The 14,297-nt window shown below is 42.3% G+C and overlaps 1 protein-coding gene across 1 annotated transcript in view; it reads right to left on the reverse strand.

Moving 5' to 3' along the window:
• Nucleotides 1-9,992: 9,992 nt before the first annotated feature.
• Nucleotides 9,993-14,297, reverse strand: part of LOC123234419 (solute carrier family 22 member 15-like) — an 85,174-nt gene continuing 80,869 nt past the window's right edge. Inside the window, exons 10-11 of the mRNA XM_044660321.1 lie at nt 12,711-12,783; nt 9,993-10,118 (exon numbers count right to left, since the gene is read on the reverse strand). Coding sequence (XP_044516256.1) covers nt 9,993-10,118; nt 12,711-12,783 — 199 coding nt within the window. The remainder of the gene's footprint in view (nt 10,119-12,710; nt 12,784-14,297) is intronic.

Below are 14,297 nucleotides of genomic sequence, written 5' to 3' on the forward strand. Positions count from 1 at the left end.
AAGAAAGAAGGAAGGAAGGAAGGAAAGAAGAAAAGAAGGAAAGAAGAAAGGAAGGAAGGGAGGAAGGGAGGGAGGGAGAGAGGGAGGAAAGAAGGAAGGGAGGGAGGGATAAAGGAAAGAAAACAGCCATTTATTAAGCACCTGCTATGCTCTAGTTACTGTCAAGTGCTTTAAATATTATCATCATAACTGTCTCTGAATCCCCATAGTACTTGCTATATAGGAGGCATCTAAATAAATATTTGTTCATTTGAATCAGAAATTGAGAAGATGGCTTGTAATAACAGGTGCTAATATTATTCTCATTTTTCAGTTGAAGAAACTGAGGCAAATAAAGGTTGTGGCTTGCCCAGGGTTACAAAGCTAGTGTCTGACACTGCATTTGAACTCAGGTCTTCCTGGCTCCAAGCCCAGTATTCTATCCACTCTGCCACGTAGGTGGCACCTTGCTAACATGAAGCTTGTGAATCTCCTGCTCTCCCCTGCAAGTGGTCTCTAAGCCCTATTATGATCAAATTTGTGGTCGCCATAGTTTCAGTTCATGGTGGCATCACTCCGCAGTGTCTGAAAAATAACCAGAGTTGTTCAAGTCTCAGTCATGGGGTCCTAGCTCTAGAGTTGTATGTAGTCCAGGCTTCTTGCTTTACAGAAGAGGAAACTGAAGGTCATAAAAGCGAAATGATTTGTTGGAGGTCACTCAAGTAGTGTTTGTTAGAGCCAAGTCCTGTGACTCAAGTTCGAAGGGCTTCCCACTGCTCCATATTGCCTCTCCCATTTAAAAGCACACCGTAAATTGGAGATTCAGAGACAAAAACTAAGTGTTTCTACCCTCAATATTCTGTGGGGAGCAAGGAGCCAGAATCATAGAATCTGAGTCAGAATGGAACTCATTGCCATTTAGTCCATGGGATCCCCACTATAGCAAGTATTCAGCCTCCACTCAAAGACCTCCAACATGGAGGAACTCACGACCTCTTGAGATAGTCCACCTACGTGTCCACTGCCTGTGGCACTTCTCTAGGTCTCAGGTTCCTCAACTCTTACGTTCTCTAGGCCCCTGTTTCCTCCTCTGAATTCTAGAGCCTTTCCTTTCTTAATTAGTCCCATTTATTTTATATATAGCTTTTTTTGTATACATTTGTTTGCTTATTGTCTCCCCTATTAGACTGTGAGCTCCTTGAGGGCAAGGGATGTCTTTGGCCCCTTTTTTCACCCCCAGCACTTAGTACAGTGCCTGGCACATAGTAGGTGCTTAATAAATGCTTACTGATCGGACTACATGACCCCTACAACACTTCTGATTGCCTCTGGAACCAGATTGAAATGTAATTGGGATATGTTTGGCAAAACAAATAAAAATACATGAAACATAGATAACATTTTAAAATTATGTCAATATATGGCCCTTGGGGAATCTTTATGTACAGATTAGTGGCCCTGTTTCTGTTTGAGTTTGTTATCATTGGGCTAAATGTCTGCTAAGGTCCCTCCCAAACCTCAAGCTATGCTACTATGATTCTAAAGTAATGTGAGGGCAAGAAAAGTGATAACGGGGCAGCTGGGTAGCTCAGTGGATTGAGAGTCAGGCCTAGAGACGGGAGGTCCTGGGTTCAAATCTGGCCTCAGATACTACCCAGCTGTGTGACCCTGGGCAAGTCACTTGACCCCCATTGCCCACCCTTACCACTCTTCTGCCTTGGAGCCAATACACAGAAGTTAAGGGTTAAAGAAAAGAAAAGTGATAACAACTGAGGTATCTGGGAAGACTTCCCAGAAGAAGTGGCCCCTGAAAGGAATCTTCAAGAAAGATATTGCTGTGAAAGGGATGGCTTAAGAGAAACCAGAGATGATTTGTCAAAATGGATGCAAAGTGAAGTGAGCAGAACCAGAACAATTTATACAATGACAAAATATTGTAAAGACAATTTCCAAAGTCTTAAGACTGCTGATCAACACAATGACCAACCACAATTCCAGAGGACACATGAGACATATTACCCACCTCCAGATAGAGAGAGAAGGGATGACTTTGAGGGAAGAATAAAAGGTTTTTTTTAAAGACATGGACAACACAGGGATTTGTTTTGCTTGATTACACATGTTTGTAACAGGATTTATTTTTCTTGTCTTCTCACTGGAGTATGGAGATGTGAGAGGGAGAGAATGCAGCTCTGAAAATAAAATTGAGTTTTTTTAAAAAAGAAGAAAGATACAGCTTCAGAGCTAGAAATGAGGAGGGAATGAATTTCCAGCATGGGGAACAACTTCTGAGAATACAGAGAGCTGGAAGGTGGAATGTTGAGTTCAATATACAGCTAATAGTCCAATTTGGCTGAAACTTAAGAGTACAGGAAGGAAGGAGCATGGTCCAATGAGAGGAGAAAAGGAGGCTGGAGCCAGATTCTGGAGGGGCTTAAAAGCCAGGCTGAGGACGTTGTATTTTTTCCTGTAGGCAATAAAATTATCACTGAGAAATGCTTCCTGGTTCCCCTAGTAACAGAGATCCTAAGTACCTTTTACCTTATGGGATGAATGTTTTAAATACCAATTAACCCAGCAGGGAGGCAGCTTCAGCTGTATCTTGGCACCCCCTCCCATGTTGCTGCAGGGAATAATCAGAGGCAGAATAAGAAATGCAGAACTTTGGCTATGTAGCCCTGCTGTTCTTTGCTAAATGAACAAAATATGAATCTTCTTTAACTGAGAAAGAGAGCAGATAGGGATGAAACCTGTGATCACTGATCTAAGGAATTCCTAAATAAGGAAATCCCTTCCTACCAATGCAAGTGAGCATACCTTCCCAGCAACCCATAGTCTTAGAGAGTTGTCTAGAATACCTAGAGGTTAGGTGACCTGCCTAGGGTCCTACAGCCAGCATATATGTCAAGGGCAAGTCTTTCTGGCTCGGAGGACAGCTCTCTACCCATTGCACCATGAATGTCTCTCTTCCCTAAATGAAAATGCGTTAAACATTCAACCCATATCATTGTTCTTATCCCACACACCAGCGTTATCATGGTAGGGGCTCATTAATTCTTTTCTTCATCCACTCTGCTACTATTGACTCAATGTTTGTGACAACTAGATTTATTGGGGGGTTGGGGGGACCTACTTGGCACATACCTGGTTGACTTTCTTTAAAGTCCTTGGTAAGCTAATTGGCTTACCACTCTAGAATATAAAACCAATGCAAAAAAATCTTTGGTCATTGCCATGAGGTATTTTGTCCCTGAAAAGTCCACAAAAGGAAAATTAGAAAAAGTTGAGGGTGGATGGTGAAAGGGGGAGGGAGGAAGATCCCAGTGGGCACACAATGAGCTTAATGACAAGTCTGAAGAGAGCAGTTGGGTGGTGACCCTCCAATGATGGACCTTTGCAACTCTCTATCTTGACCTGCTCATCAGATCGTGCCCAAGATTGTGCTCTGCTGCCATCGCCCAGCTTCATGTGGGTGACTAATGATGCTGTGTCTGTGAACATGGCACACAGTGTTCTGAAGACTCAAAAGATCCGACTGTGCTAAAGTCCTGTCCTTGCCATTCATTAACCCTAAAATCCATACCAAGATGGCCAGCCATTTTTCATTCATTATCACTGATGGTTTCTCTTCAGTTTCATAGATCCACCGACGTTGAATTTACCTGATTACAAATTCCAATAAACATGGCCCTCCTCCCACCCCATCCCATCTACTGTTCTCCAGAGTTTATCAGGGGAAGGATTCTTGGTCCTTTGGTTCTGTTGGACAAACAATGGCTTCTTGTCTTGATTGCAAAAATTCCTTTCCAAAAAAAGAAAATGGCCCAACATTGATGAGAGCCACAGTCCTTTTGGAGGATTTCAAAAGATGACTTCCTTTTCATTAGCACACCTAGTAAGGGAGACAAAAGAGGCAGGATTAAAATTTCTGTGGCAACTAATTTGGGGTATCTCTTTCTGCCTCTTTCCTGAAAACAACTGAACCTGAATCTTCTGCCCATCTATCATGTCAGAACAGTGAATAAAAATAACAAATTCAAATCAGTGTCGGTGGCACCAGTGGTCGTGCCATTTGTTGTGTCATTCTCTCTAGTCAGCCCTCCTATAAATCAGTGACCTCTTTGTAAAAGAGGGTTTTGAGCTCCTCTAAGGCAGGGGTTCTCCAAGTGTGGTTCGAGGACCCTCAGGGGCCCATGAGATCAAAAACTATTTTCCTAATAACATGAAGATATTTTCATTTTTAATACAGTAAATATTGATGGATGAGTAAACACATATACAAAACCTCTTTGGGAGGGGTCCTCAAGAGTTTTAAACAGTACAAAAAGGGGTCCTGATGCTAAAATAATTGAGAACTCTTGCCCTAAGGGATATAAACTTTCTATATTAATGTTGTTGTTCAGTCATTTCTGACCTTTTCCAATTCCTTTTGGAGTTTTCTTGGCAAAGGTACTGGAGTGGCCATTTCCCTCTTCTTTTACAGATGAGTAAACTGAGGCAAACAGGGTTGTGACTTGCCCAGTATCACACAGCTAGGAAGTATTTGAAATCAGATTCAGACTCAAATCTTTCTAAATCCAGGCCCAGGGCTCTGTCCATTGTACCAACTAGCTGACCTTCCCTAGCTATAATAATAGCTAGCATTTATATAGCCCTTTGACATTTACAAAGCCTTTTATAAATATTATCTCATTTTATCCTCACAAGAACTCTAGAAGGTAGGTGCTATTACTCTCCCCATTTTAAAGATTAGGAAATTGAGAAACAGAAAGATGAAATGACTGTCCAGTCACAGACCCAGTAAGACTGGATTTGAACTCAGATCTTCCTGGCTCTAGTCTAGGTCCAGAACTCTACTTGTTACACCACCTATTTGCTGGGTCCTTTTGTCTTTGTCTAAAGGACACATTGCACTAAGCTCCTTAGAGTAGGGATCGCTTCTTTATTCTTTATAAGCACATAGTAGTAATTTAGCAAATGCTCCCTGGTGGATTGAGATAAGAATTCTTCCACACCCAGACCAACAAGACAAAACCAATGAATCAATGCTTCAAAACTTAAAGAATCAAGTATTTTATTCTTGATGTAAGTTTTCCTCCCACTGACATAGATCACTGCTTTTCCAGACTGAGTTACCATGGTAAAAATTCATACAACTGCCGTCAGCCTGGGGCCAAACCACTCCGATCTTGACTAAGCTATAACTAAGGCAGGACCTCTGGGGCTTGGTTGCCCTAGGGGTGCACATTCTTCCTCCAGCAATATATAGATTACATTAGAGCCCTCAGCTGTCCTTCCCTTCCCAACCACCCCCACTATTGGGATTGGGGGAAAAGGGAAGCTAACATATACTTTGGATGGATGGACTGATGGCGGGATGGATGGATGGATGGATGGAGGGATGGATGGATGGATAGAAGGATGGATGGACTGATGGAGGGATGGATGGATGGATGGATGGACTGATGGAGGGATGAATGGATGGATGGAGGGATGGATACTGATGAAGGGATGGATGGGTGGAGGGAGGGATGGATGGATGAAGAGACTGATGATTGCTTGGACTTGATAGAGCTTATGTTCCTCTAGCAAAATCCTTTGAGAACCCAATGCCCCCTCCAGGGCATGAGCAGATGTGGTAGGAGGAGATCTGAGACATAACCCCAACAAGCTAGTCAGATGCAACTCCCACATATGGGGAAAGTGAGGCCCAAGAAGATGAAGAAAATTGTGCAAGGTCTCTCTAAGGAGTAAGCATCCTGGGATTCAAACCCACATTTTCTGACTCGAAAGCTGTTTGCATTGTATGATACCAATTCTCCAGTCTAATCAACATGGCTTTTATGAACAGCCCACACCAAATCAGCAAGGCCTTGTTCAACCTCAGAGAATTTCGTATAGGATTTTTATAGTTAAAAGGGGAGCTTGGGTCCTCGCTCTGTTATCTCTAAGGCCAATTACAATCGTGTTTTTTGGCTGCCGTCATTTCAGTTCATGGCAATTTTGCTTGATGAGTTTTCTTCAAAACTTCATTGTATTGCCAGAAAAGCCCCAGTTAATTTGCTCTTGCAGAAGTTCATTTAGAAAACATTTGCCATAAGTAAATGTTCCAGATGGTTTCTGACATGGAGTAATGGGAAGTATTTTTATATATTAAAAATAAAAGCTGATGTAACTATAGCACTCTAAGACTTACCAACTGCTTTTCTCAAAATGATAAGATACAAGTATTAGAATCAACCCCATTTTACAGACAAAGCAACTAAAGCTCTGATATGACTTGTGTTGAAAAGACTGGTAAGAGGCAAAGCTGAGATATGAATCCAGGTCTCCAGAATGCAGGACCCGTTTTCTTGCCTCTCTCTATTATCCTGCCTACTCCTTTCTAATAAAAAGGCATGGCTTTAAGAAAGTCATTTCTGGGAGCAGCTGTCAGGTGGCTCAGTGGATTGAGAGCCAAGATGGATGGATAGAGGGAAGGATGGACTGATGGAGGGATGGATGGGGGATTGGAGTGAGGTCCTGGGTCCAAATCTAGCATCAGATAGTTCCCAGCTGAGTGACCCTGGGCAAATCACTTAACCCCCATTTCCTAGCTCTTTTTGTTCTTCTGTCTTAGAACCAATACATAGTATTAATTCTATGATGGAAGAGAAGGAAGGAAAGGAAGGAAGGAAAGGAAGGAAGGAAGGAAGGAAGGAAGGAAGGAAGGAAGGAAGGAAGGAAGGAAGGAAGGAAGGAAGGAAGGAAGGTCGGTCACATCATTCCCCTGCTATAAAAGACAAATTAAACAAAATAGACAAAATCTATTATTATTTCTAGAAACATGCTTATTTTTCTGACAAGCTATTAAGATCAGTTAGACCTTGGAAGACAGCGAGTTCCCCTTCTTTGAAGGTCTTCATGAAAAGACTAGATGATCATTTGTTGGGAATGACAGGCTGGACTCAATGGCTTATAAGATCCCTTCTAACACCCAAACTGGAATTATGGAGTTAATTCAACAGAGAAGGCAGCATTATATAATAGAAACACCATGGGACATGGAGTCAAGGAAACTGAGTTCAAATCTCAGCTCTGACATGTACCAGCTATGAGATTATGGAAAAATAATTTCTCTCTTTAAGCTGTGTTGTCTCATCTGTAAAATGGGGCTAGTAATCTTTATCCTATACATTTCATATAGTTGTGAGGAAAACACTTTGTAATCCTTAAAATCTGATAGAAATGTGAGTTATTATTATTATTTCCTAAGAGATAGTTAAGTGGAAGAATCAATATTGTGCTGCTCTTAGAGTCTGGAAAACCCAAGTTCTTATCCTGCCTCCAAAATTTACTAGTGGAGCGATCCCGAGTAAATGACTTAATTTCTTTGACCCTCATTCTCCTGATTTTATAAAATGAGGAGGTTGGACTTGGGAGCCCCTAAGTCCTTGCAGCTGCTGAATGATGTTCTTACCCATGAACAGAAGGTTCTTCCTGAGAGCTAAAAAGGGGCTTGGCACCATGCCCAGCATTGTAAAGAATGTAAAGGGTGAAAACTTACAAACAAAAGGATGATACAATAAAAACTGAAGACTTTCTGAAGTTTCAGATTTAATTAGGGGCCCAAAATTAACATGCATAAAAGACAAACCCTCCTTGGGTAAAAGCATAAATGGCCAACTTTTAAAAATTGTAGATGGCACAAGGTTGGGCCGGGGAGAACACACTAGAAGATAGGCAAGGAAGTACCAAAATGGTCTTGAAAGCTTAGGACACTGGAATAAATAAACCAAGATCAAATTTAATAGGCATAAATGTAAAGTAATATTTGGGATTCAAAAAATCAACTTCCCAGTGCAATATGGGGAAGACACAATGAGATCAATGGTCATTTGAAAAAGATCTGAGGGTTTCAGTGGTCTACAAGATCAATATGAGTCAATAGCATGATATGAAAATCTACTAAGCTAACATGATGGGCAGATGGAAAGGCAGAGGCACGGCTCCTAGGGATGAGGAAGGGGGATCATCAGTTCCATCCTTCTCTGTTCAGTTCTAGGATCCATATTTTAGGAAAGACATTGATAAGATGGAGTCCATCCAAAGAGGGCAGCCAGGATGGCGGAGAGCCTCAAAGTCAGAGGAGGAATAGCTGAATGAATAGGGGAAGAGAAGCTTTTGGATATTTGAAGGGTCAGCAAGTGGGAGAAGAATTCATTCCTCTGTTTGGCCTCAGAGAAAAGAATCTGGAGCAATCAATGAGACACACAAAGAGATGCAGGCTGGATGTCAAATCAAGTCAACAAGCACTTATTAAGCACCTTCTCTGTACCAGGCACTGGATGAAGCACTGGGAAATCATTAGGAAAAGCATCTTATATAAAGCATAGTACAATGGAGCTCAATGGAGAGTGGGCTAAAGTAGAGAAGACTCGACTTCCTCAGGTTAAACCTGGCCTCAGATATTTACTAACTGTGTGACCCCAGCAAGTCCTTTCAGCCTGTTTGCCTCAGTTTGTCCCATCTGAAAAATGAGCTGGAGAAGGAAATGGCAAATCGCTCCAGGATCTTTGCCAAGAAAATCCCAAATGGAGTCACGAAGAGTCAGATACAATTGAGACAATGAACAACAACAAAGGGCAACAGACTGATTGAGGAAGCAGCAAGGCTCCCCGCAAGCAAGAAATGGCCATTTGTCAGGGATAATGGAAAGACTCACCTTCAGGAAGGAGGTGGACTGGAGAACCTCTAAGGTCCCCCAAGTCTGTGGGAGGAGGGAATGCTCTTCGCTTCTCTGCCCCCGTCTCACTGTCTGTCTGCCTGCCTGTCTCTCACTCTCTCTCTCTCTCTCTCTCTCTCTCTCTGTCTCTCTGTCTCTCTCTCTCTCTCTCTGTCTGTCTCTCTCTGTCTGTCTCTCTGTCTCTCTGTCTCTCTGTCTCTCTCTCTCTCTGTCTCTCTCTCTGTCTCTCTCTGTCTCTCTCTCTCTCTCTCTCTCTCTCTCTCTCTCTCTCTCTCTCTCTCCTCTCTCTCTCTCTCCATATCTGCTTCCTGGCTTCTTCCTTCAAGTCTGGAATCAGGAACATTTGGTCTCAAGTCCTGGCTCTGATACATAACACAACAGTAATAATAGCTAACGTCTCTATAGCACTAAATACTTTACAATTATTATCTCATCTGATCCCCCTGATCATCCTAGGAGGTAGATGTTATTATTATCCCCATTTTACAGATGAGGAAACTGAGGCAAACAGAGATTAAGTGACTCACCAGGGTCACACAGCTAAGTCCCTGAGGAAGGATTTGAACCGTGGTCTTCTTGACTCCAGGTCCAGCGCTCGCTCTATCCGCTGCTCTGCCTCATCTCTCCAAGCCCCAACTAATTCTTTAGGACTATAACTGACAGCTGAGAGGCGGATCTATATTGGTGGAGTGAATTTCCTTATTGGGGGTTTGGAATCACAGGCTGAGACGCCCTCCTCACCCCCTAAGCCCCAAAGAAAGAAGAGGAATCCAGGAGAAAGCCCTGGCTTCAGAGTGAGGGGCTCAGACCCATCCCCTGCCCCAGACAAGCCTGTCCACTTCCCTGAAGTGTCCGCTTCTCTTTTCAAGTCTATAAAATAAGAGAATTGGACTCCATGGCCTTCAAGGTCCTTCTAGCCACGGAGCCACGATCCTAGGACCTGGGTTCAAACGCTGCATTTGCTGCTCACTATCTGTGTGACCTTGGGCATGTCCCTCTGCTTCTCCAGGCCTTCATCTCATCATCTGTAAAATGGGCCTACAATGATGACGATGATGGTGATGATGGTGATGATGGTGATGGTGGTGGTGGTGGTTTATCATCTGAAGAACATCATTTATTATTAAAATAAGGGACAAATAGGACACGGCCTCTCTGTGCAGGTCCCTCTCCTCCTTCCACCCGTGATGACTACATACGTCGGGGACTCCTCATCCCCTCCCACCCCTGAAAGAGGAAAAAGAAAACCCACCTTACCCGGCCTGCTTCGTCGCTGGCTCTCCGAGGCCTACAGATCCTGCAGGCTCTCCGCGATGGGCCCGTTCAGTGTTTCTGGCAGGAGCAGATCCAGGAATCCTGCGGAGAGTCCGCTGAGGCCGAACACCAGCAACGGGACGGCCGGGCCCAGAGACTTCTGCGGGGCGAACGGCAGCGCTGGGAGCGGCCCCTTTGGGGGTTTTTCACCCCCTTCGGGCCCTTCTTTCAAGACTCTCCGATTTGTTTTCACCGGCCCCAATTCCTCTCCCACAAAGAAAGGCAGATCCCCAGCCCCCACCCCACCTCGGGACCCAGGAAACCGGACCTCGAGAGAGACGCTCCCGGCCTACCCCCAGCCAGCCTTCCGGGGCAAGCCTGGCCCAGGGAGGGCTCAAGCTCAAATCAGCGGCGCCAACGGACATCGCCATTTCCCCGTCAGTAAATAAGGAAGCCCGGCTGGCTGGCCCCAGAGAGACCCCTTCCAGCTCTGGGACCTTAGGCATGCACAAAGGGTTAAACATAAATTATATTTATATGTATAAATATATATAATCAAATAAATAAATAAAATTCATAATATTATATATAATATATGTCACATATATTTTATTATTACATAATCACATGATATATAAAATATATAATATATAATTATATATAATATACTTAATATTTTATATAAATATATAATATACACACTTATATATAATGTACTTAATATTATATAATATACTTAATGTTATATATAATATACATAATTATATATAATATACTTAGTATTATACAATATACTTAATGTTATATATAATATACATAATTATATATGATGTACTTAATATTCTATGTATATATGTGTATATAATACATAATATATTGTATAGTATAGACATATACCATATGAATATAATATAATATGCATGATTAGATATAATATACCTAACATTATATAAACATATTATACATAATTATATATAACATGCTTGATATTATATAATATACATGATTACCTATAGTAACTATTATACTTAATATTATATGTAATATACATAATTTTATAATATACTTACTATTGTATATAATTATATAATATGCTTAATATTATATAATAATAAATAAATATTTGCTATTTTCTTAGAACTACGAATTTTGTATGGTTCTTTATGTGCATGATATAATTTGAACCTTACAACCATCCTATAAGTTAAGCATTCATTTCTAAACTTCCTAAATGTCCTCATTTCGCTAAGGTCAGAGAGAAAGTAACTTGCCACAGAGCAACTAGGTGGCTCAGTGGATAAAAAGCTGGGCTTGGAGATGGGAGATCCTGGGTTCAAATCTGACCTAAGATACAGCTACATGGCCCTGGACACATCCCTAAATCCCCAATTGCCCAGCTCTTCATTCATCTGCCTTAGAACTGATACTTAGAATTGGTTCTAATATAAAAGGTAAGGGTTAAGTAAAAAAAAAGTTGTTTTTAATTTTTAAAGAAAGTGACTTGCCCAAGGTCACCTTGCTGGCACTACCAGAGTTGGGTTTGAATGTAGGTTTCTCCCAGATCCAAATCCAAAATTCCAGCCACTCAATAAAAGATCAGGAAGGCTGATTTTTTCAGATATTTATTATAAATTCTATATTCTTTGGGATTTGAACAGATGCCCATCTTGGAGGTGGTTGACTCATCTTTTTACAAGTATTCTTTTCTCGTCAATGAAACGTTTTTAAAATGAATCGATGAGAGCATCCGAAGCAGTTGAGCGGAACAAGGTTGCAATTTACTATAAATTTACTATATGTTTGTTTAAAAAAAAAATGAGCTGTACGCCACAGAGGCTCGTCATGACAGACAATCCCTTTTCTGCACTTTGTAACTCATCCGTTTGTCTGTCAAATTCACAATAACAACGAAGCATTTTTAAAGTGTTGTTGTCATATGATCATAGAGAAGAATCAACAAATATTATATATTATTATGTTATATATGTGGAAATATAAAAATATAGCCAGCCTTTTGACGGCACCTACTAGGTGCCAGGCACGCGTTATCTCATTTGATGCTCACAAATGACTTCGAGATGCTATCCCAATCCCCATTTTACATTTGAGAAAACTGAGGCAAAGTAACTTGCCTGTGGTCACCTCGCTAATAAGAGTATGAGGCTAGAATTTTTTTTTAAACCCTTGTACTTCGGTGTATTGTCTCATAGGTGGAAGATTGGTAAGGGTGGGCAATGGGGGTCAAGTGACTTGCCCAGGGTCACACAGCTGGGAAGTGTCTGAGGCCGGGTTTGAACCTAGGACCTCCTGTCTCTAGGCCTGGCTCTCAATCCACTGAGCTACCCAGCTGCCCTGAGGCTAGAATTTAACTTAGATTCTGACTCCCAATCCGGCACTCTAGCTGCTTGAGAAAACATAGGAAAAGTTTTCATTTCTAATTTTAAATGAAATTTAAAAAATTTTTGTAATTAAAATTTTAAATCTCATTTCCAATGTCAGTAGGATTCCTTGGTACTAGAGAACTCGTTTTCTCCAGGGAAGCCGCCATCTTTATCTTAAAACCTTGGGAAGTTTCTCGAGGCACAGAGAATGGGAGTGATTTACTCAAGACCACCCAGCAAGAAATGGAAGCCGTGGATGTATCGAGTCCTAGTCCAAGACCAGCACTCCCTCCACTAAGTCAAGCTGCCATTTCTCCCAACCTCTCCATTACTGTCTCTAAAATAAAAGCAAAGCCAAAATGTGACCTTACCATGGTGGGGACGAAAGGAGCCAAGATGCCACCCAGTCTGCAGGCCATCGAGCAGACCCCCAGGCCGGCGTTCCTGTTGGGACACAACCAGAGCCGTGACGGTAAGTGAGAAGTAAGAGCCACATAAGGGGAGCCCAGAATCGATTTTGGTGGCCCCAGAAACCCCTCAGGCAGTCTTGGAAAGGCCTCTGGGCAAGCAGCTCCCGGATCACACACTGTAGAAGGAGTACCAATGGACTCTTAATAATGTCCCCTCTCCAATATGGCGCCCAGCTCTGAACACGGCATTCCAGATGGATCTGACCAAGCTAGACAACAACTCTGCTTCCATTTAAGGGTGACAAAGTGATTTACAACTATTATCCCATTCTATCCCCACAACTACCCTGGGGGAAGGGAGGTAGTATTATTAGCCCCATTTTACAGAAAAGAAAACTGAGTCAGAACAGGGGTTAAATGACTTGCCCAGGGTCTCACAGCTAGTAAGAGTCTGAAGCTAGATTCAAGCTCTTCCTGATTTCAGGTCCAATATTCTGTTGCTGTTCAGTCATTTTTCTGTCATGTCTAACTTCGTGTCACCCCATTGGGGGTTTTCTTGGCAAAGACCCTGGAATGGTTTGCCCTCTCCCTCCCCAATGGGCTCTGCCCACTGCTATTTCCAAAATCATAGAAGAACTGCTCGCCGTTCTGTAGTTGTCTAAGTTTGCCGAGCATCCTAAGGAGGTGATCTTACCTAGACACCAAGTGCTCCAAGGATTAGCCTCATTGGCAAAGGAGGAAAGTGGGCCAAGGAGAGGGGTCCGGTCACTGCCGAGGGTCACAGAGCCTGTAAGAGGCCCCGGCAGGACTCCAAGGCCATTGCTCTCTCCATTAGGCCATGTGGCTGCCTCTAGCTCAATGAGCAGCCAGTTTATAAAGACTGATGTCTGTTCTGAGGAGGGAGAAAATAAATAACAAATCTATCCCATGACCTTAAAAAAAAAAAAAAAAGACAAATAGCAGGTGTATATCATAACGCTGGTGGCTAGATGGTGCAGTGAATAGGATGCCAGGCTTAAAGCCAGGAAGACCTAGGTCCAACCTGGAACAGTTACTAGCTGTGTGACCCTGAACAAGTCACTTAACTGTTTGCCTCAGTTACCTCCTCTGACAAATGAGCTGGAGAAGAAAATGGCCGACCACTGCAGCATCTTTGAAAAAAAAAGAAAGAAAGAAAGAAAGAAAGAAAGAAAGAAAGAAAGAAAGAAAGAAAACCTTCAAATGGGGTCAGGGAGGATCAGACAGGTCTGAACACCAACAACTGAGAAACTAGTATCACAGTAGATAGAGCACCAGACCTGGAGGCAAGAAGAGCTGAGTTCAAATCTGTCCTGAGACACTTCCTACTGTGTGATCCCAGGCAGATCACTTAAGCTGCTGGCCTCAGTTTCTTTATCTATAAAATGAGCTGAAGAAGGAAATGGCAAACCCTGCCAGGATCTTTGCCAAGAAAACCTCAAACACTGTCATGAAGAGTTGGACGTGATTAAATGATTCAACTACAACAACAATAAAATGTAGGTTTTTTCCCAGAGTCAGAGGTTGAGA

Source organism: Gracilinanus agilis, chromosome 2, assembly GCF_016433145.1.
Source record: "Gracilinanus agilis isolate LMUSP501 chromosome 2, AgileGrace, whole genome shotgun sequence".
NCBI classification, from domain to species: Eukaryota; Metazoa; Chordata; class Mammalia; order Didelphimorphia; family Didelphidae; genus Gracilinanus; species Gracilinanus agilis.